The following is a 20,596-nucleotide window of genomic DNA, read 5'->3' as shown; positions in this document are numbered from 1 at the left end:
GACAGCTACTTCGAGATCTTGTATTTTCACAGGGTAGGGGACACTGGGGGTGAGCTTATGGAACCAAGAGGGCAGTGACCCGAAAAAGTTTGGGAACCACTGCACTAGCCCAGGGGCGTAGCAAGGGGGGGCGGGGGCCCCCCGGTAGCGCCCTGGAGGGGTGACACTCGGGGCGGAGCCCCACACCCGGCCTCCAGCCAGCTGCGGAAAAAGCCACTGAAAGAGGGGGCTTTCTCCCTTTCAGCAGCTTTTCTCGGCGATCCGCTCCCTGAGGCGGCGGGAAATGGAGAGGGGCGGGCCAGCGAGGAGGGGTGTCACCCCCCTTGCTGGCCCAACCCCTCTCCATGCTCCGGGACGGCTCCGCTCAGGGAGCGCAGCAGCACAAATACCCGCTGCACTCCGTGAGCGGAGCCCGCAGGGAAAGGAGAGGGGCGGGCCAGCTGGCCTGGGCGGAGGCGTCGCTCCGTGCGCATGCGTCATGACGTCACGCGCACGGAGCGACGCCCCGCCCCCAGGGGTGCCGCTTGGCTTGCTGTCCCCGGCAGCCCAGCGGCTAGCTATGCCCCTGCACTAGCCCAAGGTCCCCTAAGGAAGCCTTATGGCGGAGTGAGGATTTGATCCCGGAGGTCGTATTCAATGCACGAGTAGACACTAACGGACATGATTGGTGTAGGTTCTTTCATTTCAATGGGTCCGCTCAGGCTTGGAATGAATTGACTACAACCTCAGATAGTCACAGTCTTCACCGGACGCTCAAACGATGACACCAGAGTCCATTGTGCATAGAAGTGAGTCGTTGGGGCCTGTAGGTCTTTGGGGCCTACTGAACACTGTGTGCTGCCCTCCCTCAAAACCATTGCTCAGTTCAAAACATGACTTCTGTTAAAAATCAGTTGCCGTGGGGGGACCTGTGGGATCTGCCCGGAATGAATCCGCTTATGCCTGTTCAGACTAGAGGCTCCCGTGAAACCTTTGCCACAGTCGGAGCATTCGTACGGTTTCTCTCCCGTGTGGATTCTCTGGTGCGTCACCAGCTTCGGCCTCCGGCTGAAGCCTTTCCCGCAAACCGAGCACAGGAAGGGCTTCTCTCCGGTGTGAGCTCTCTCGTGGACGCGGAGGTGAGACCTCCGGCTGAAGCCTTTCCCACATTCGGGGCACTTGTGGGGCCTCTCTCCCGTGTGCGTCCTCCTGTGCAAGATCAGGTTTGACTGCTGGCTGAAGCTCTTCCCGCACTCCAAGCAGGTGTAAGGCCTCTCCCCTGTGTGGGTCCGGTGATGCTTAATGAGGTTTGCTCTCTGAGCGAAGCTCTTCCCACACTCCGAGCAGATGTAGGGCCTCTCGTCGCTGTGGGTCCTGCGGTGCCTGCTGAGGCTTGAGCAGTCGCTGAAGCTGGTCCCGCAGTCTGGGCATTTGTACGGTTTCTCCCCTGTGTGTATTCTCTGATGACTGACAAGGTCGGCTTTCCGGCTGAACCTCTTCCCACAATGCGAGCATTCGTAAGGTTTCTCTTCCAAGTGGATTCTCCAATCTTCACCATGATCACTTCTACAAAGCTGCCCACACTCAGTGCAAGAGATCCGCCCCTCACCTTTGAAGATTCTCTGGTGGTCGGTTGTTCCATTGAATTGTTTGCAACAGCCTTGAGGACAATGAACTGAGCTTTCATTCTCGGGTCCGCTTCCCATGCGGCTCTCGGAGGCTTCGCAAAAATCAGGGTGGGGGGAAACGTGCTGGTCGCAGTTCCCTGACAACATCCAATATGGCTGCACGTCTCCAGAAACTTCTGTGTGGGTCTTCTCCTTCCTCAAATTACTTTCTGGAATACAAAGGGGGAGAATGCAGAAACTAAACGATTCCCTGAACAGTGGAAAAGGGATCCTCGAATCACATTTTAAATAAAACAACAGGAGACATACATATAAACGCAAAGAATTAAAATGAGCAGAAAAGGTATACTATAGGTGTCATTCAACTAAATTTTATGCAGAGCAGAGCCATTGAAATTAACGGACCAGACTTAGTTATGTTCATTCATGTTAATGGGTCTATTCTGAGCAAGCTGAATACTACCTATGGCCCAGATTCAATGCTCTTTCCACCAATGTAAGGGCAAGTATAAAGGCTGCACAATATGACATCCAGCAAAACAGTTGTGCAACTAGAAGTACCAATGGCTACAGCGATCAGTTTTGAAACCAGCTGTGAGAACCGTGGCCTTATCATTTGAACATGATAGCCATGTTCAAATATATAAAAGGATGTCATATAGAGGAGGGTGAAAGGTTGTTTTCTGCTGCTCCAGAGAAGCGGACACGGGGCAATGGATTCAAACTACAAGAAAGAAGATTCCACCTAAACATTAGGAAGAACTTCCTGACAGTGAGAGCTGTTTGGCAGTGGAATTTGCTGCCAAGGAGTGTGGTGGAATCTCCTTCTTTGGAGGTCTTTAAGCGGAGGCTTGACAGCCATCCATCAGGAATGCTTTGATGGTGTTTCCTGCTTGGCAGGGGGTTGGACTGGATGGCCCTTGTGGTCTCTTCCAACTCTATGATTCTGTGATTCTTCCCCCCCCCCAGTGTTTAAGGAATTTTTATTAAAGCAATAATTTTATAATCCAAATTATGGTTCTTTGCTCAGCTATCAATTCCTACTGTTAACTACAACAGTAGTGATATTCTGAGCGTTTTCCACAGTAAATTACAAAATTAAAGAAAGGAATGCTTTAAATTTTTGTACTGTGCTGAAAATTCTTTTCCTGGGTTTATAAAACATTAATTTGCTTTTTTTAACTTTTGCTATTTTTTTGTATTTTAAATCAATAGGTAATCTAGGACCAACAGTTCTGCTAGTCCTGGCATTTGTTGTGTACATAAGCTTCAAAGTTTCCTTTCCTTTTTTTATTTATTTTATATTTTGCAATGTTTTTCTCAATATGGGATTCTATGATTCTTGTGCAAGCACAACTCGTAGGCTGCTGGGGGACCTTTAACTCAGTGTGATGTTGAATGCCACCCTTTGTTCTGCCAGAACTGCAGCTGCTCCATCCCATTTCCATTCCTCCCGGTGATCTATTTCATATGTAGCCAAGAATTCAGCTCCCATCAGCCCCCAGAGCCATGAGAACATAACAAGAGCCTGGCTGCGGGATCCAGCCAATGGCCCACGTAGTCCAGCAGTTCTTACAGCGGCTGACCAGATGCCTGTGGGAAATCCCGCAAGCAGGATCTGTGCACAAGAGCTCTCTCCCCTCCTGTGGTTCCCAGGAGGTGGTATTCCGAAGGGTGACTGCCTCCGAACTCAAATCCAGAGCACAGCCAGCAAGACCCACAGTCAGGGATGATAAGAGGTACAGCCCCCTTGAGTCATAGAATCATAGAGTTCAAAGGGACCTTCCAGTGTGTTGGGCTGGGCGATATCCGGTTTTCAACATCACAATATATCACTGGCTAAACATCACGATATTCAGATATAGCACAATGTCTGGATTAAGGATGGTGCTGCTTTTCAACTTTGTAAGATATCACCAGCTAAACATTGTGATATTCAGTCGTATCTCGGCTCCCGAAAGCCTTGGGAGTTGAACATTCCGGCTCCTGAATGATCAAAAACCAGAAGTGATTGTTCTGGTTTTTTAATGTTCTTTCGGAAGCCAAACATCTAACGGGGCTTCTGTAGCTTCCGGTTGGGCTGCAGGAGCTTCCTGCAGCCAATCAGAAGCTGCGCTTTGGAAGTCAAACGTTTCGGAAGTCAAATGGACTCCCGGAAACGGATTCTGTTCAACTTCCAAGGTACGACTGTACTGATATATCACAATGTCTGAAATGAGGGTGGTCACGGTTTTCCCCACATTGTGATTTTTGCATAACGCGCACGCACACACAAACACATTGCCAAGTCAAAAACTGTGAAACTGATAAGGCAATATGGAATTCAAACCAGTTTTAGGCGATATTCGATAAAGCGCCCAGCCCTACAGCGTGCGCAGAATTCGGCAAGCAGCAAGACTGCGGTGGGGGGGAACACCTCCTACCAGAACCGTATGCCAGATTCATCAAATGTCTTTTGATGAAGCCCCTAATTGGAAACTCTGAATCCAATAACAGAAAGGGTCCTTACCCTGCATGGTAACATCCAAGTCCTCCTCTTGTTTGATCTCCTTCAGGGCTGGCGTCTGGCACAAGTCCAGAGGTTCCGCTTCTGCCGTAGGAAGACAATCTGGCTTATCCCTGGATGACTTCAATACCTGAAACAGCATTGAGAAACAGCATTTCATTCACAGATGCATATATATCTAGTTAAGGAAAAAGGCAAGCTAGGCAGGGGAACGTAACAGAGGAGCGGAGAAAGCAGGTACGAGAAATGTTTTTCTCCCTGTGTCTTGTACCACTAGAACTCGTGGACTTCCTCCTAGATCAGTGGTTCTCAAACTTTTTTTCTTTGGGCCATACTTTCAGAATAAAAATTTGCTCACACACCACACCACATTTTTTGTTGATAAGAAATAACATTGGAAAACATTGCTAGGATCGTCCTCAGTATCACTCGATGCTCTTGCTCTCATTTTGAACAAAATAGAATTTTTTTTCCAGTAGCACCTTAGAGACCAACTGAGTTTGTTCTTGGTATGAGCTTTCGTGTGCATGCACACTTCTTCACCTGAAGAAGGTGCTACTGGAAAGATTTTTCTATTTTGTTTCGACTATGGCAGACCAACACGGCTACCCACCTGTAACTCATTTTGAACAGATACCTATGCATATTCTGATATATATATGGCTCAGACCAGTGACCCATCTAGCCCAGCATCCTGTTCTCACAGGGGCCAACCAGCTGCCTGGGGGGGGGACGACCCACAAGCAAGATCTGAGCACAAGAGCCCTTTCCCCTTCTGTTCCTAGCAACTGGTGTTTTGAAGCATTACTGCCTTCCACTGTGGTGGTCTAGCACAGGCATCATAGCTAATGGCCATTGAGAGCCCTCTCCTCAATGAATGCGTCTAGCCCTCTTGTAAAGTCATCTATGTTGGCGGCCATTGCTGCTGCTTGTGGCAGCGAGTTCCACAGTCTAACTCTGCACGAAGGGCTTTCTTTTGTCTGTTCTGAAACTTGCCAGCATTCAGCCCACGAGTTTTGGCATTATGAGAGAGGGCAGGAAACTCTTCCACTGAGCTCTGGCCCTTCCGTCTTGATGAGTGATCTGAACTTTTGCTAATCCTGCACAGAGAAGGACAGAGCCATTACTCAGTGTTCTTGTGCCCCAAAAGTGGCTTACAGCTAAATAATCCCTGGACTACAACTCCCATCACCCAATGCCTATTGGTCACACTGGCTGCAGTTGATGGGAGTTGAAGTCTGGCAAAGATCTGGAAGGTCACAGTGGTTTCCCATTCCCGGAATAAGCAAAATAAAGCAAGGCCGAACGAGGACCAACTCAGTTATCAAACACAGCTACCTCCTCCTTTTCTTCCTCCTCATCCTGCCGCTGCCTCATCAGGAAATCTTCCGCCAAGGCCACTGCCTGCGAGCAAGTCTCTGGGTCCCAGGCCCTGATCCTGCTCTGGATTTCTTTCGGGAGGAGGGCCAGGAACTGCTCCAAGACCACCAGCTCCACAATCTCCTCTTTGGTGCGCCTTTCGGGCTTCAGCCACCGGTGGCAAAGTTTGCGGAGCCTCCGGCACACGTCCCGCGGCCCCTCTGCTTCGCGGCAGGAGAAATGTCTGAAGCGCAGCCGCAGAGTATCCTTGGCGACCGTCTCCCCCTCTGGGGCCTCTTCCTTCACTTTCCCGCCGCCTGCCCCATCTTGGGGCAGCAGGGCTTTGTGCGACTCCTCTAAGCAGAGGCCTGGCGGGAGTTTGGTGGCCCTTTGTCCTCTGGCCACTTCCCTGACACAATTGTCCTGCGGGGCGGGCCGTGGAGGTTGAGAGTGGCCCCCGTCCAAATGAGGGGACTCGAGAGCCTTCACAAAGCCCTGAAGTCGAGCTTCCCAGCTCCGCTGCACCTCTTCATTGCCTTCCCGGTTTGCCTGTGGCGGAACGGTTCTTTCCCAGAATCCTCTAGTGCCCCCTTCCTGGATCTCAAGAACCAGACTCTGCTCCGTTTCTGGGTCCGGCTCCTCAACCTTAATCGTAGTCCAGGGGGCAGACTTTAACTTTACGCCCAGTGTCGACACATCGCCCCACTCTACTGCCATTTTCCACTGCCGCCTGACCTGGCAGTGGCCAGTTGTTTTCAGAGAAGTCCACAGGCAGAGAAGGTGGCTTATACAGACAGAATTTAGGAATCTGGGTTAAGGAGGCTTCTCCCTAATGGAAGGGAAAGGCAATTAAGACACATTAGTCAAAACCTACAGGCTCGGGCCCCATCTGAACTAAACACTTAAGGCAGTATAGGAAGAATTTTGGAAAGTGGTTTGTTAATGGCGCTAAGTATTGTTATGAGAATCCCTACCCCCTTCATGGATCTACAATTCCCATAATGGCTTAACAATCAATCCCTCTTCCCAAACACTGTAATGCTTGACAATGGAGGGAGAACATTGCCATTGTGGCTAGGAGACATTAATGGTCTTATCCTCCATTAATTTACCTGATCCTTTTTTTTAAAGTTATCTGTATGTCAGTGGCCATCACTACACCTTATAAGGAAGGAAGGTTTTCTCTTTTCCTCATTGCTACAAGTGAATTCAAGATCCCTTTTAAAAGCTGGGGAAGCCAGAACTTGCAGGGCAAGCAACACGGGCTGGCATTAATTTTTCTACACAGCTGTGAAAAGTGCTGGAGCCCCACAAGTTGGCATCTGCCGAACTTCTAAGCAACTATGGTCTATCATAATCAAAACAAAATTAAAAATTAAAAAAATCCTTCCAGTAGCACCTTAGAGACCACTTCTTCAGATACACAGCTATGATTGGGTGTTATCAGCATAATGATGGTATTTTGCTCCAGAATACTGCTGTAAAGTTGACTTGCATTTTACCATATCACTTTATTTTACAATGTATATTTTAAACTGCTAATTTATTGATAAGCTTGTTTAATATTTTTTAGATCAACTTGCTTTTAAATCTCGACTTTTATTGATACAGTACTTTTTAATGTCTATTTTATTTTAAGTAAGGTGCTTGGCAGTTTTAAAGATTTAAGCAGTTTACAAAACCCATTAAAATAAAATAAATTAATGCGGTAGGAGCCCTGACAGCTGCACCTGGTGAACGGCTGTCTTCTATGCAACTATGCAGATCTATGATCAGTTTTATCAGAACAGTGACGGTATTTTGCAAAGCCGACTTGTTTCTTAGCATATAATTTTATTTTACCGCGCCGATTTATTTATATTTTGCATTTAAAAAGATCAACCTTAAAAAAAACAAAAACACCTGACTTTTACCAGTATTTTTTAAATGTACGTTTTATTTTAAGTGAGTTGCTTGGGATTTAAAAAAAAAAAAAAAGATTTAAGGAGTTTACAAATTCCATTAAAGAAAGATAAAAAAAAATGTTAAAGGTGCTGCACCTCCTCCTTCTGTACCATGATTAAGGGTGCAGGAGCCCTGGCAGCTGCACCTGTTGAACAACCATTAAAGGTCCCCCTGCAACAACCATTCCAGGTGCTGGACCCCTGCCCTCTTTCCGCACCTGGGCACCCTAGTATCCTGGGGGGCGGCGGCGGGGGGCTTTGAGACCCTTCCCTTCCCCACGGAAGGGGGTCACGGCCAAGGACTGAACCCAGAGCAGCACCTGCTTGCAGAAGACCAGCCCGGAGCCGCCTCCCTCCTCCGCTCCTCTGAACCCGCCGGGAAGAGGCTCCCGGAGTCCGCCAAAGTCCGCCTCCCCACGGTGGGCGGGCCAGGAAGTCCCCGCGCCCCCCGCCGCCTCCTTCTCCCCGGCACGTGCGGGTGGGGGGCCCGGGGGCGGGAGGGCTGTCAGCTCTAGCACTCCGAACTCGCTGCGCTTAACCCTGAGAGAGCCGCTCCGAAGCAGGGCGCCTTCCACCTGTGTGTTTGTGTGCTTGTGCCTGAGAAAGAGTGTGTGTTGTATGTTTGTGTGCTGTGCTGCGAAGAAGAAGAAGAAGAAGAAGAGGAGGAGGAGGAGGAGGAGGAGGAGGAGGAGTTTGGATTTGATATCCCGCTACCACTCTTAACCACTACACCACACTGGCTCTCTGTGTGCTGGGCAGCAGGAGGAAGAGAGCTTTTTGGAAATGCATGGAAATGAAGAAAGCTCTCCTTTGCTGCTGTGTTGTTGTTGTTGTTGTTGTTGTTGTTGTTGTTGTTGTTGTTGTTGTTACACTGTTGTTGTTAGGGTTGCCAGGTCTGCTTCCAAAAAATAATGGACAAGAGGGGGGGGTAAATGAAATGAAATTATATATTTTCTTACAAACATTTTAACACGTATTAAAATACCATTTCATCATAAAGCTTTTGAATAAAAAAATGTCCACTGTTTTGTGAAAAAAGTGAACATAATGTGAAAAAGTGGACTGTCCACTCAAATAGTGGACACCTGGCAACCCTTGTTGTTGTTGTTGTTGTTTAGTCATGACCCCATGGACCAGAGCACACCAGGCACTCCTGTCTTCCACTGCCTCCCAAAGTTTGGTCCAGGGAGTCTTCTCTTCTCATGAGGTGGCCGAAGTATTGGAGCCTCAGCTTCAGGGTCTGTCCTTCCAGTGAGCACTCAGGGCTGATTTCTTTAAGGATGGATAAGTTTGATCTTCTTGCAGTCCATGGGACTCTCAAGAGTCTCCTTCAGCACCATAATTCAAAAGCATCAATTCTTCGGCAATCAGTCTTCTTTATGGTCCAGCTCTCACTTCCATACATCACTACTGGGAAAACCATGGCTTTAACTTTATTATTATTATTATTATTTATCAGGAAAAAACGTTCCCTTTTAACCAGGCCTTTGATCTGATTGACATCCTATACCCTTTTAAAATGTGGTTCTTTTTTGGGGGGGTGTTATTGGGTTATTGTTTTTATTTTGATTATATCTACGTATTGTGGTTTTTATGTTGATCTTTTCTGTAACTGCCCTGAGACCTCTGGGTATAGGGCGGTATATAAATTTGATAAGTATCATCATCATTATCATCATCCTCCAGAGGAGTCTTCACCTGGATCAGGCCAGTGGCCCATCTCGTCCAGCTTGCTGTGCTCACAGGGGCCAAACCAGATGCCTTTTCTGGGGACCATAGAATAGTAGACTTGGAAGAGGGTCATCTAGTCCAACCCCCTGCAATACAGGAATCTCAGCTAAAGCATCCATGACTGGTGGCCATCCAACCTCTGCTTAAACACCTCCAAGGAAGGAGAGTCCACAACCTCCCAAGGGAGCCCCTTCCACTGCCAAGCAGCTCTCACAGTCAGAAAGTTCTTCTTGGTGTTTAGTCGGAATCTCCTTTCTTGTAACCTGAAGCTATTGGTTTGGCTCTCACCCTGTGAAGCAGGAGAAAACTTTATCACAGCGGAACGGACTCCTTCAGAAGGTGGTGGACTGAATTTTTTAAACAGAGGGCCATCTGTCAGGGATGCATTAGTTGTGATTCCATTGTCGAGAGCCAGTGTGGTGTAGTGGTTAAGAGAGCCAGTGTGGTGTAGTGGTTAAGAGCGGCAGACTCGTAATCTGGGGAACCGGGTTCGCGTCTCCTCTCCTCCACATGCAGCTGCTGGGTGACCTTGGGCTAGTCACACTTCTCTGAAGTCTCTCAGCCCCACTCACCTCACAGAGTGTTTGTTGTGGGGGAGGAAGGGAAAGGAGAATGTTAGCTGCTTTGAGACTCCTTCAGGTAGTGAAAAGCGGGATATCAAATCCAAACTCTTCTTCTTCTTCTTCTTCTTCTTCTTCTTCTTTATATATATATATATTGGTGGGGGGTTCAACTAGATGACCTCTGGGGATCCCTTCCAAGTCTACGATTCTACAATTCTGTAAGGCAGCTGTTGATTTTCCTCACTCGGAGAATAAAAAGCAAAGAGTCCCTCTAACTGGGGGTGGGGAAACATTGCACACCTGTATCCTCCACCCTGACCTGTGAAACTTTCCGGGGTCACTGCAGTTTCCCTCGGAAGGTTGTGGCCTCTCCTTCTTTGGAGGCTTTTAAGCAGAGGTTGGATGATGGCCCTCTGTCATGGATGCTTTAGCTGAGATTCCTGCATTGCAGGGGGTTGGGCTAGATGACCCTAGGGGTCCCTTCCAACTTTACGATTCCATGATACCTCGTGCGGCCACCAGGGGGCCCCGGAGGTTGCTCTGGGAAAGACAGGAAAGGGGATCCCGTCCTGCCTTAAAGGATCGACTCTGCAAGGGGGCTGCCTGGGCTTCCCATTGCATTTTATTTTGCACGGCTTGTGGGGCGCGGCTGTCTCCGTGGGGGAGCCTTGCTGCAGCCCCTGGTAAGTTTCACAAAATGCAACCAAAGGGTGTGCATTTTGGGCTGTGGGTGGGTGTGTATCTGGGATCGGGCATGCAAAAAAAAGGGGGAGGATGCCAGCAATGTGGCCTGTTTATTTCTGTGTCCAGTAGAGTAGAGGTAAGATCTGAGGCCCTGAAATTGGATACAAGAAGCTCTATGTGCTTGTTGCCATTTTTAATCTCCACGGGTCTGTGGAGCGAGGGAACTCACAAGCAAACTGATCTGCGGGTGCATTGATATTAATTTTAATTTTAATCTGCTCAGGGCTACGTTCCTAAGGTATAGGAGTGCAGAGACAGGACTGCAGTCCAGCCCTTTTCTTTTTAATAAATGCCAACCCACTCGAGATATTTCTTTTTTTTAAAAAGCCAATTCACTTCAGGTTTATTGTATTTTTTATATATTTTATTGCCAGAGGCAGATGTTCAGTAGGATGAAAGAGAAATCAAGAAACCAGGCTGTATGGAAAGGTCTGGGGTCTGCTGCGTTTGGGAACAAAGGCCATCAGAAAAAGACAAAGGGGTGAAAAGGCCATCAGAGAGATTCAGTGAGAAAACATTTCTCATATATTGCCTCTAATGTCTTCTGCACCTGGGGGAGAGATCTGCTCTGAGAGAGTTTTTCAGACCTTTCTAAATAAATATAAATAGATATTCTTCCAGGTACATTTCTTTCTTACAGGGGGTTGAACCCTGGCCCCCCAGAGGTTGTGGGGCTCCCAACTCCCATCAGCCCCTAGGTGGCGTGGCCTAGTGGTCGGGAGGGGGGAAGGGAGTTGTAGTTCAACAACATCTGGCGGGTGCTAGATTGTCAGTTTTTCTGGACTGGAGTTGTTGTCAGGCGCCCAAAGTGTTGTTTCTGTTGTCGTTATGGTTATGATTAGTTACATGCCTAGTTACCTCATTTCCTCTCCTCGGTTTTTGATCACAGTATATTAAAGCCCTGTGTATGTGGTGGATTAAAACGGGCCTGGCTAAACACTACCTGGTGTTGGACTTCAACTCCCATCAGCCCCTGCAGCCAGTTTGACCAACAGCAGGGGCTGATGGGAGTTGGAGTCCAGCACCGCCTTGAGGGCCACACAGACTCCCTCATCCATGGTCCAGGAGCAACATTTCCGCTTTGGGTTCAAGAGGGCCAAGGGCTTCCAATTTCATGAATGGGAAGGAGACTGCTGAGTCTTAATCAGCAAAACCAGTTCCATATTGTCAGGGAACACATTATTATTATTATTATTATTATTATTATTATTATTATTGCCATTTGTATACAACCCTCCATCTGCAGATATCAGGGCAGTTCACAACATAGAGGCCTGTAGTAGGAACACCATCCTTGTAGCCTGACTCCCGAGTCCTGCCTGGTTCGTGTCTTTCTGCTCCTTTATTGAGTTCAGGGGCAGAGCAACTGCTTCCATTATTATTATTATTATTATTATTATTATTATTATTATATTTTCATTTGTTTATTTTGCTTTCAGATCAAAGTTTTACAGTCACATACAGTCACAACATAAAAACAAGATTCCAAAGAATCTTCTACGACTAAATTTTCCCCATCCCTTATTAAAATTCTGGTCTTTCTTCCTGATTTCTGATTCTTCCGGTCATTTTTGCCAATTTGGCATAATCCGCCAACTTAATTATGCCAATCCCTGGCATCTCCCATTAAATCAGGGACAGGGTACCTATGACCCTCCAGAAGTTGCTGGACTCCAAATCCCATCAGCCACTGTAGCCAACGGTGAGTGATGATGGGAGTTGTAGTCTAATATAGCGGCAGATTCCAAAGTGCAGGGTCCCTTCATGAGTGCCGTAGCCACTGCCCCTTACAGCCACTCTCCTCCTAAGATGATACGACCTTCATATACAGTAATCGTCTAATTATGTGAACTGCACTGATATCTATGGGTATAGGGGAGTATACAAATTTTAATAATAATAATAATAATGCCATAATAATTAGGGATGCACTGTGATAGTTGATGCGGCTCTCTGTGTTTTGCCTTCCAACTAGATCTGTTATTTTACCTGTGCACATACCTGGGCAGATTATTGGGAGCACTCCCATATAGAATCATAAAATTGTAGAGCTGGAATGGGCTCCCCCATGGTCATCTAGACCAACCCCCTGCAAAGCGGGCATCTCCAGCATCTGTGGCAGATGGCCCTCCAACCTCTGCTTAAAAAAAAAAAAAACCTCTGAGGAAGTCGAGTCCGCCACCTTCTTTTAGAGTGACTTAAATTGTGTGTTCTGTGAAGTTCCATTGTACATAAAAGAACTTGTAGCTTCTCTCGAACCCAAAGCTCCTTGTGTTTTCAGTCTTTGGAGCAGGCAGGGGCTAAAGTTGCATTATGGGGCCTCCCTTTGACATTTTGTTATACAGGAGCGGCCACCGTAAGGTCACTAACAGACTGCCCTGGTCAGTTGACGTGTTCTCCATAGATTTCTGGATATTGCCATTTCTGATGTCAGAGTTGTTGTGTTCTTGTCCTCTTCTTTTGTGTAGGGACTGCCCTTCTTGTTTTACGTAGAGGCAAATGACAACACAAGCCGGCTTCACTGGAATGTCTGTGAGCCAAGATTCTCAGCCTATTTCTCTTTCCCCAAAGACACTATAAGATGGCGCTGGACTCCAAAACAGGTAAGACTCTGGCTGTGACAAGGATGGGGGCTCTTTATCACCTCGAGGGCCACATTCCCTTTCAGGGGCCACATCCCAGTGGTGGGTGAAGCATATAATACCATTTAAACTGCCCCTCTGCATTTGTGCCAAAGAGGAAATATCTGAATGGCACCAGTGAACTAATAATTCACCGTTGACTGAAGCCTGCATGGTCCTCCCAGATATTTTGGTTGGACTACAACTCCCATCATTCCTCTCCGCTGGCTATGTTTGCTGAAACCAATGGGAGTTATAGTCTAGCAATTTGTGGAGGGCCACAGGTTCCTTCTCATTCCTGCTAGAATTCAAGCTTTGGAATGCAACTTAGTAATAGTCGTCCTTTTCTTCTTTGGCGATCACTCTTCGCTGAGCAAGATTGTCTTCTATGAACATGGTCTTAACGGTGTGTCTAAAAGTGACTGTGGAGGCCAATTCTGGATCCACACGTCCTTCTACAGCGGGGACATAGGTTTCTGGGCGGGAGTTGATCACGTTGAGGGTTTGCCAAGTGTGCCTTCCTCTTAGCATGTTTCTCCCTTGCGTCCTGAGTTCGAGTGTCTCCAAAGCCCATGACACCTTTGGTAAAGGCTGTTCTCCAATTGGAGCGCTCGCAGGCCAGTGTTCCCCAGTTGTCGGTGTTTTTAAAGATTTGCCTTGAGAGAGTCTTTAATTTGCTTTTGTTGACTGCCAGCATTACGCTTCCATTTTTAAGTTTGGTATAGAGTAGTTGCTTTGGAAGACGATAATCTGTACAACATGATCAGTCCAACAAAGTTGTTTTTGTGTGTAAAACACATAGTAGTTGTTTTTTGTATATAAAGCAAACAATTCCCCCCTCCACCCAGGATTTAATGCAATATATTTTTTGTCTACAAAAAATTGTTGCTCCCAAAGTATTAAATAAGAACTTATGTAAGGCAATTCCTTTGATTGGACCAGTTTCTCTTGCTGGTAAAAGGATGCAAGCTTTCGATTTCACAGATTAGTTTCATTGGGCTGAAGAGATTGGCAATTTAAATTCTCAGCTATATGAACAATAAAGGGTGCTATTACTACTACTACTACTACTACTACTACTACTGCTACCAGCCTTTTAGAAGACATCTGAAGGCAGCCCTGTTTAGGGAAGCTTTTAATGTTTGACAGACTATTGTATTTTAATATTTTGTTGGAAGCCGCCCACAGTGACTGGGGAAACCCAGCCAGGTGGGCAGGGTATAAATAACAAATTATTATTATTACCATTACCATTACTACTACTACTACTACACTACTACTAATATAATTTCTATACTGCCCTATACCTATAGATCTCAGTTAACCTTTGCAACTCTCTGTCACAGGAGGCAGGAATGGCCACCAACCTGGGTGGCTTTGAGAGGATTAGACAAATTCACAAAATATATGGCTTTTGATAACTAGCTCTGCTATACCTATTTCACAGTTAGAAATGCTTCTGAGTACCAGAAACCACAAGTGGGGAGAATTCTCTTGTACTCGTGTCCTGCTTGAGGACTTGGCCAGTGTGAGAACAGGAGGCTGGACTAGATGGGCCAGTGACCTGATCCAGCCAACAGGCTGTTACCTTGTTAAGAAGAGGTTCATTTAAAAAAAATAATCTTGTTGTTGTAGGTTGTGCTTCCATGACTGAGAGTGAGGAGATTTCCTTACACCTCGAGCTCTCCGAACCCGGAGCCTCGCCTGACGGAACCAAAGAGAGCATTTCCACGTCTCATGTGCAGGAAGAAGCATCTGTAGATCTTGCAGGTAACCCCATGGATCAGAGGAGGAGTGTATCCCAAGAGGGACTCTCGGCAGATGTCGGCGAATCGGAAAATGTGCGGGCGCTTGGGAAGGCTGGCCGACGCAAGCTGCGCATGGGGGAAAGTGCAGAGCCTGTCTCCCACCGCCTTAGACGTCAAAGGATCTACAAACCAGAGAAAACCCGCAAATGCGCGCACTGCGGGAAGCACTTTGGCTGGAGAGCGAACCTTTTGGGAGAGAAAACCCAGGCAAGGGTGACATGCTCAAGCTGCGGAGAGCTGAGGAGTCAGAGCACCCAGCCTCCAATAACCAGGAAAATGCGCAAGAGGGAGAAAGCGCACCAGTGCACTGCCTGCAAGCAGGTCTTTGCGGGGAGCTCGGAACTGGCTGTGCATAAGAAAGTCCACAAAGCAGAAAAGCCGTACAAGTGCCTGGATTGTGAGAAGCGCTTTTGCTCCAAGGCGAACATGCTCAGGCACCACCAGATCCATACCGGGCAGAAACCGTATCAGTGCTTAGTTTGCGGGAACACCTTCCGGCAGCAGGAGCAGCTCACTGCGCACGAGAGAACGCACACAGGCGAGACGCCCTTCCACTGTGTGGTGTGCGGGAAAGACTTCAACAGGAAGTCGGTCTTCCTGACGCATCAGAGGATCCACACGGGCGAGAGGCCATACAAATGCTCTTTCTGCAACAAGCGGTTCATCCGCAGGGCCTACCACGCCATCCACGAGAGAATCCACGCCCGGGAGAAGCGGTACAAGTGCTCCGAATGCGGGCAGAGCTTTAACTGGAATTCGGAGTTCATCGAGCACTTGAGGACCCACACCGGAGGGAAGCCCTACAAGTGCCTAGGCTGCGAGAAGCGTTTCGGCTGGCACTCGGACCTTATCCGACACCAGAGAATCCACACGGGCGAGCGGCCCTACAAGTGCGCCAACTGCCGGAGGGGCTTCGTCCAGAGGGCGCAGCTCCTCTTGCACGAGAGGACCCACACCGGGGAGAGGCCTTACAAGTGCTCCTACTGTGGGAAAAGCTTCAGCCGGAGCTCGGTCCTCATCAGGCACCTCCTGCTGCACACCGGGGAGAAGCCGTACAACTGCCCGGACTGCGGTAAGAGCTTCTGCGAGAGGGCCCAGCTCGTTTCCCACGAGGTGACGCACGCCGAAGAGAAGCCCTACAAGTGCGCGGACTGCGGGAAAAGCTTCAGCTGGAAGTCGGCCTTCACTCGGCACCGAAGGATCCACACGGGAGAGAAACCCCACAAGTGCCCCGATTGTGGGAAGAGCTTCATCCGAACCACCCACCTTGCCACCCACCTAAGGACCCACGGGCGGGAGATAGACAGCGATGCTTTAATCGGGGAGGACATTTTAAATGAAGGTGGCGGCTTAATGTAGAACGAAGAATCCCTGCAAGGAGCGGTGGCTGAGACACGAGGGCAAACAAGGGGGTGCCCCGCCAACCTCGCCAGCCAGACTCCAACTACCCAACTTCGTACTTACTGCCGTCCAGTCCAGGGGACTCTTTAGTCTGTGTTTCCCTGGAAGAATTTGGCAGGGAAGATGGCAGGACAGAACTAGAATTAGTCAGCTCTGTCTGACATTGGCTCTCAGGCTTCCGGTGTCCCACCCCACCAGGCTCAATGGTCACCACCCACCACTGCATACAGAGGGGTAACCATCTCAACGTTCAAAGCTTTGGGCTGGCATAGCAGAGCGCGACCCAAAAGCCCTCTGAACAAATCGTACCTCAGCCGCAAATTCACTAGTTAGGAGACACCCACCCACACCCCAGCCGCCTATTCCCCTCCCGGCCCTTACAATTCCCAGACCGATTTTCAGTCCTTCTTCTCAGGGAGTTGTAGCTTTCCGAGGGAGAACAGAGATCTCCCAACACTCTTACAGTTCCTGGGGTTTTTCGGGAGAAGCCATGGCTGTTTAAAGTGGTACAATGCTGCTTTAAGTGTATCGTGCAGGTGGGGCCGCACTGAGAGAATTAGTATCAGCGGTATGCGTTTTGTATGGCGAGGGAGAATGAACCAGGGTTGGGGGGCAGAGAAGTGTGGGGTGGCTGAGCTGGGGTGGCATGGGGAAAATTCATCAGAGCCCATCAAAGGAAACTCCGTGCGAATCTTCAGGCCCAGAAGAGGAGCCATCATTGCTGTGGCAGCAGACGGGAGATTCACATCTAGTTCCCAAGATTTGGTCTTACGAGGCAAAGGTGCTAGTCCTCAACATAAGAATGTGATGTATACGTCTCACTGTTATTATTTTGTTGGTTATGCTCTTCTGTTTCCTTGTGTCCAATGCAGTCTTTACTTCTCTTGAGCTCTTACATTGCTTGATAAAGCTAGTTGGTTTACCTCAAGTTCTTTCTTTTCTCACTCTGCCCCGTTAACGGGGCTGGGATACAAAGAACATGCAGATTTTATGCTGAGTGTAAATGTCATGGACGTGTGCGTGGAGTGTATCTGACAGACAGACAACTTTCTTCTTAGGATCAGGACCAAGGAGAATCTGCTGGTATATTTTTTAGTTGAACTCAGATTTGCACAGCACTGATTGGCCAGTACTTGTGTCAGCCCTGAATTTTCAGAGTTGGGCTGTTGCACAGCATTGACTGTCACTCATGAAACCACAAACCCTCCATTACTGGAACAGACTAAAAATCTGCTCATTTAGTCTGGGAGAATTTTTATTATTATTCAATCAAAACATTTCCAGTCAACTGTTCTAACTATTGGATGAACTTTGTTGCAGCCCTAACTGAAACACAAACATTAAAAACAGACTACATATTAAAATGTTTTAAAACAATCAAAAACAAAAGTGATCTCTACAGCAAGGGAAGTGGATTACAGAAACAGAGAGCATGTAACACAGGCAGAAATTCAACAGGTGCAGCAATGGGTGTAAGCTTGCCCTTTTAATTTCTGCATACTGTGGTGCCCCTGTTAAGAGACAGCTAGGGATATTAATACTACCTGTCAGGTTTCAATATAAACTTCCTTGACTGTGGAGAATCAGAACAAGAGATGTGGTACAGCTTGACGTCTCTGAAATGAGAGCAGAGCGAAAGGAGGCTAATAATGCCCACCTCAAATAAGAGATGAGCACCAGAATGCAAAATTATTCTCTGGCTGAGATTAAAAAATTGTGCCAGAGAAGAATTTCAAGATTAACTTGCCCTCCAGCTATTCAACACACCCTGCATGACAGCTCTGAAGGGAAGGGATGTAGCTCAAAGAATGCCTGCTCTGGATGCAGAAAACCCCAAGTTCAAACTACAGGCATTTCCAGTTTAGGTCTGGGAAGGATTGCTGCTTGAAAACCTGGACAACTGCTGCCAGTCAGTGTAGACCGTATTGAGCTAGATGGACCAGTGGTCTGACTCAGTAGAAGGCAGATTACCATGAAGCTTCCTATCTCCCCAAGAGTTCCTAGCCACACGAAATGGAAATTTATTATTGACAGGTTTTATGTGGAGAGGAAATTTGGAATGGGGTGTTTGGTACAGGCGGGTAGATGCTTGAATTTGGATTTTCTTGGCGTTACGGCTCTGAGACAAGACTGTTCAGACGCAAAGACCAAAAGCAGCATAGAGAGGGACTTGCTTCCTGGTCCTTCACAGATTGTCCCCCCTGTCGCTGTAGGATCCTGCACCCCATCCCCTGGGAACTGCTGCCATCAGCCTCTGAGGATTCTTCTTTCGATTTTGTTTTGAGGATTCTTCTGTAACGCCTGAAGGACACTCCTCACCCAAGTCGCTGCCCTTCCAACCCTCACCAGCTGCAACTGGCATAGCATGAGTTTCCTAGGTGTCGACACAGCCTCTAGATGTGAGGTTGCGACTCCCATAATCCCCAACTGGGAGTTGTAGTTCAGCAACAACTGGAAGGCCGTGGGCTAGTCCCCAGAGCTACTGATAGTACAGTGGTACCTCTGGTTACATACTTAATTTGTTGTGGAGGTCCGTTCTTAACCTGAAACTGTTCTTAACCTGAAGCACCACTTTAGCTAATGGGGCCTCCCGCTGCCGCTGCGCCACCAGAGCACGATTTCTGTTCTTATCCTGAGCAAAGTTCTTAACCTGAAGCATTATTTCTGGGTTAGTTGATTATGTAACCTGAAGCTTATGTAACCCGAGGTCCCACTGTACTGAAGAGAACATCATGGGCTGAGGGACTGTTATCCATTAATTTAGAATCAGAGTTGGAAGAGACCACAAGGGCCATCCAGTCCAACCCCCTGCCAAGCATGATTAAGTGGGCAAGAGAACTAGGCCAGGTTATTGAACTAGAGAAGTGGGGAAAGCTGTGGAAGAGTGCTATGAACTTCACCGCATGCTCCACGATTAAAGAGAATATGATCAAAATGTTTTACCGCTGGTATATGACACCCAAGAAGTTATCAAATATTTATAAGAACCAAACAAAAATATGCTGGAGATGTGGAAAAGAGACAGGTACTTTTCTCCATGTATGGTGGGATTGTAAAAGAATAAAGTCCTTCTGGAATGAAATAGAATCATAGAATCATAGAGTTGGAAGAGACCACAAGGGCCATCCAGTCCAACCCCCTGCCAAGCAGGAAACACCATCAAAGCATTCCTGACATATGGCTGTCAAGCCTCCGCTTAAAGACCTCCAAAGAAGGAGACTCCACCACACTCCTTGGCAGCAAATTCCACTGTCGACCAGCACTTACTGTCAGGAAGTTCTTCCCAATGTTTAGGTGGAATCTTCTTTCTTGTCGTTTGAATCCATTGCCCCGTGTCCGCTTCTCTGCGGCAGCAGAAAACAACCTTTCTCCCTCCTCTATATGACATCCTTTTATATATTTGAACATTTTATACATTTACAGCAAGTGTTAAATCGGTTTCATCCACAGACGAGATCTTGACTAAAAATGAGGCACCCAACACATCCCACCCAATGGTGGTTTCCCAAATTGTGGCTGGGTTTGGCGTTGTGCTTTTTAAGAGACCCAGGTTCAAATCCCCACCGCTCGCTCAGCTATGAAGCTCACTGGGTGACGTTTTGTGAGGTAAGTCACCCTCATCTACCTCAAAGGATTGTTGGAAGGATAAAATGGTGGGGGAAATGGAGGCTTTAAATCAGAGCTTTCCAAACGGTGTTGTTGCAACATGTTAGTGCATTGACTGCAATGTGAAGGTCTGTCACACGAATGGTCCCGGGGGCTAGAAAAGGGTTAGTTTAACCTCTGGTTTGCTTGTAAAACTGAATTACTGTGTCACAAAATGATGCATGTCTAAAAAGTGTGTCACCGACATGAAAAGTTTGGAAAGCTCTGCTTTAAATTCTTCGGAAAAAGAAACAGATTCATTCCAAGTTGGGGTGTTTGTGTGTGTGTATATCTTAAGTAAAACAAATAAAAATTAACCATTAGGACACAGAAGCCCCCTCCAGATGGAACTCCGACACCCATCAGGCACAGCCAGAAAGGTTAGGGATGCTGAGAGTTGTAGTCCAACGGTGTGACAAGACAACCAGCGTGGAAACATCCTGCTTTTGCAAAGATAAATTTTATTCAGCTTAAGAAATAAAGCAGAAAGAGGGGCAGAAAGGCATTCAAAACAAAGCATATTTGTATTCAAAGCAAAGCTAGAGATGAAGAGAGAGAAAGCGAACAATACCATTTTATAAAATAAAACAAAAATCAGCAAAAAGGGATTAAAAAGAGCTACGCACAGGCAGTCGCTTTGTTTGTTAGGGCTGTTCAGTAACGTCTCC

The 20,596-nt window shown here is 47.5% G+C and overlaps 3 protein-coding genes across 3 annotated transcripts; 1 reads left to right on the top strand and 2 right to left on the bottom strand.

The window, feature by feature from the left end:
- Positions 1 to 735: 735 nt before the first annotated feature.
- Positions 736 to 4,279, bottom strand: LOC117042764 (zinc finger protein 239-like). The gene is made up of 2 exons (XM_033142405.1): positions 4,117 to 4,279; positions 736 to 1,816 (listed from the first exon to the last, which is right to left on the bottom strand). The coding sequence occupies exons 1-2, from the start codon at positions 4,271 to 4,273 to the stop codon at positions 861 to 863; spliced, it is 1,113 nt and encodes a 370-aa protein (XP_032998296.1). The 5' UTR covers positions 4,274 to 4,279; the 3' UTR covers positions 736 to 860.
- Positions 4,280 to 5,413: 1,134 nt separating this feature from the next.
- Positions 5,414 to 7,864, bottom strand: LOC117042796 (SCAN domain-containing protein 1-like). Its single transcript, XM_033142448.1, has 2 exons — positions 7,736 to 7,864; positions 5,414 to 6,301 (listed from the first exon to the last, which is right to left on the bottom strand). Exon 2 carries the CDS (start codon positions 6,187 to 6,189, stop codon positions 5,431 to 5,433), a length of 759 nt encoding a protein of 252 aa, XP_032998339.1. The 5' UTR covers positions 6,190 to 6,301; positions 7,736 to 7,864; the 3' UTR covers positions 5,414 to 5,430.
- A 2,368-nt stretch (positions 7,865 to 10,232) lies between these two features.
- On the top strand, positions 10,233 to 16,695 carry LOC117042725 (zinc finger protein OZF-like). The gene is made up of 3 exons (XM_033142347.1): positions 10,233 to 10,392; positions 12,922 to 13,056; positions 14,710 to 16,695. The coding sequence occupies exons 2-3, from the start codon at positions 13,035 to 13,037 to the stop codon at positions 16,239 to 16,241; spliced, it is 1,554 nt and encodes a 517-aa protein (XP_032998238.1). The 5' UTR covers positions 10,233 to 10,392; positions 12,922 to 13,034; the 3' UTR covers positions 16,242 to 16,695.
- The last annotated feature ends 3,901 nt before the right edge of the window (positions 16,696 to 20,596 follow it).

This window comes from Lacerta agilis, chromosome 2, assembly GCF_009819535.1.
Source record: "Lacerta agilis isolate rLacAgi1 chromosome 2, rLacAgi1.pri, whole genome shotgun sequence".
Taxonomy (NCBI): domain Eukaryota; kingdom Metazoa; phylum Chordata; class Lepidosauria; order Squamata; family Lacertidae; genus Lacerta; species Lacerta agilis.
The sequence above is the reverse complement of the archived record's forward strand: the minus strand, read 5'-3'. Positions and strand labels throughout refer to the sequence as shown.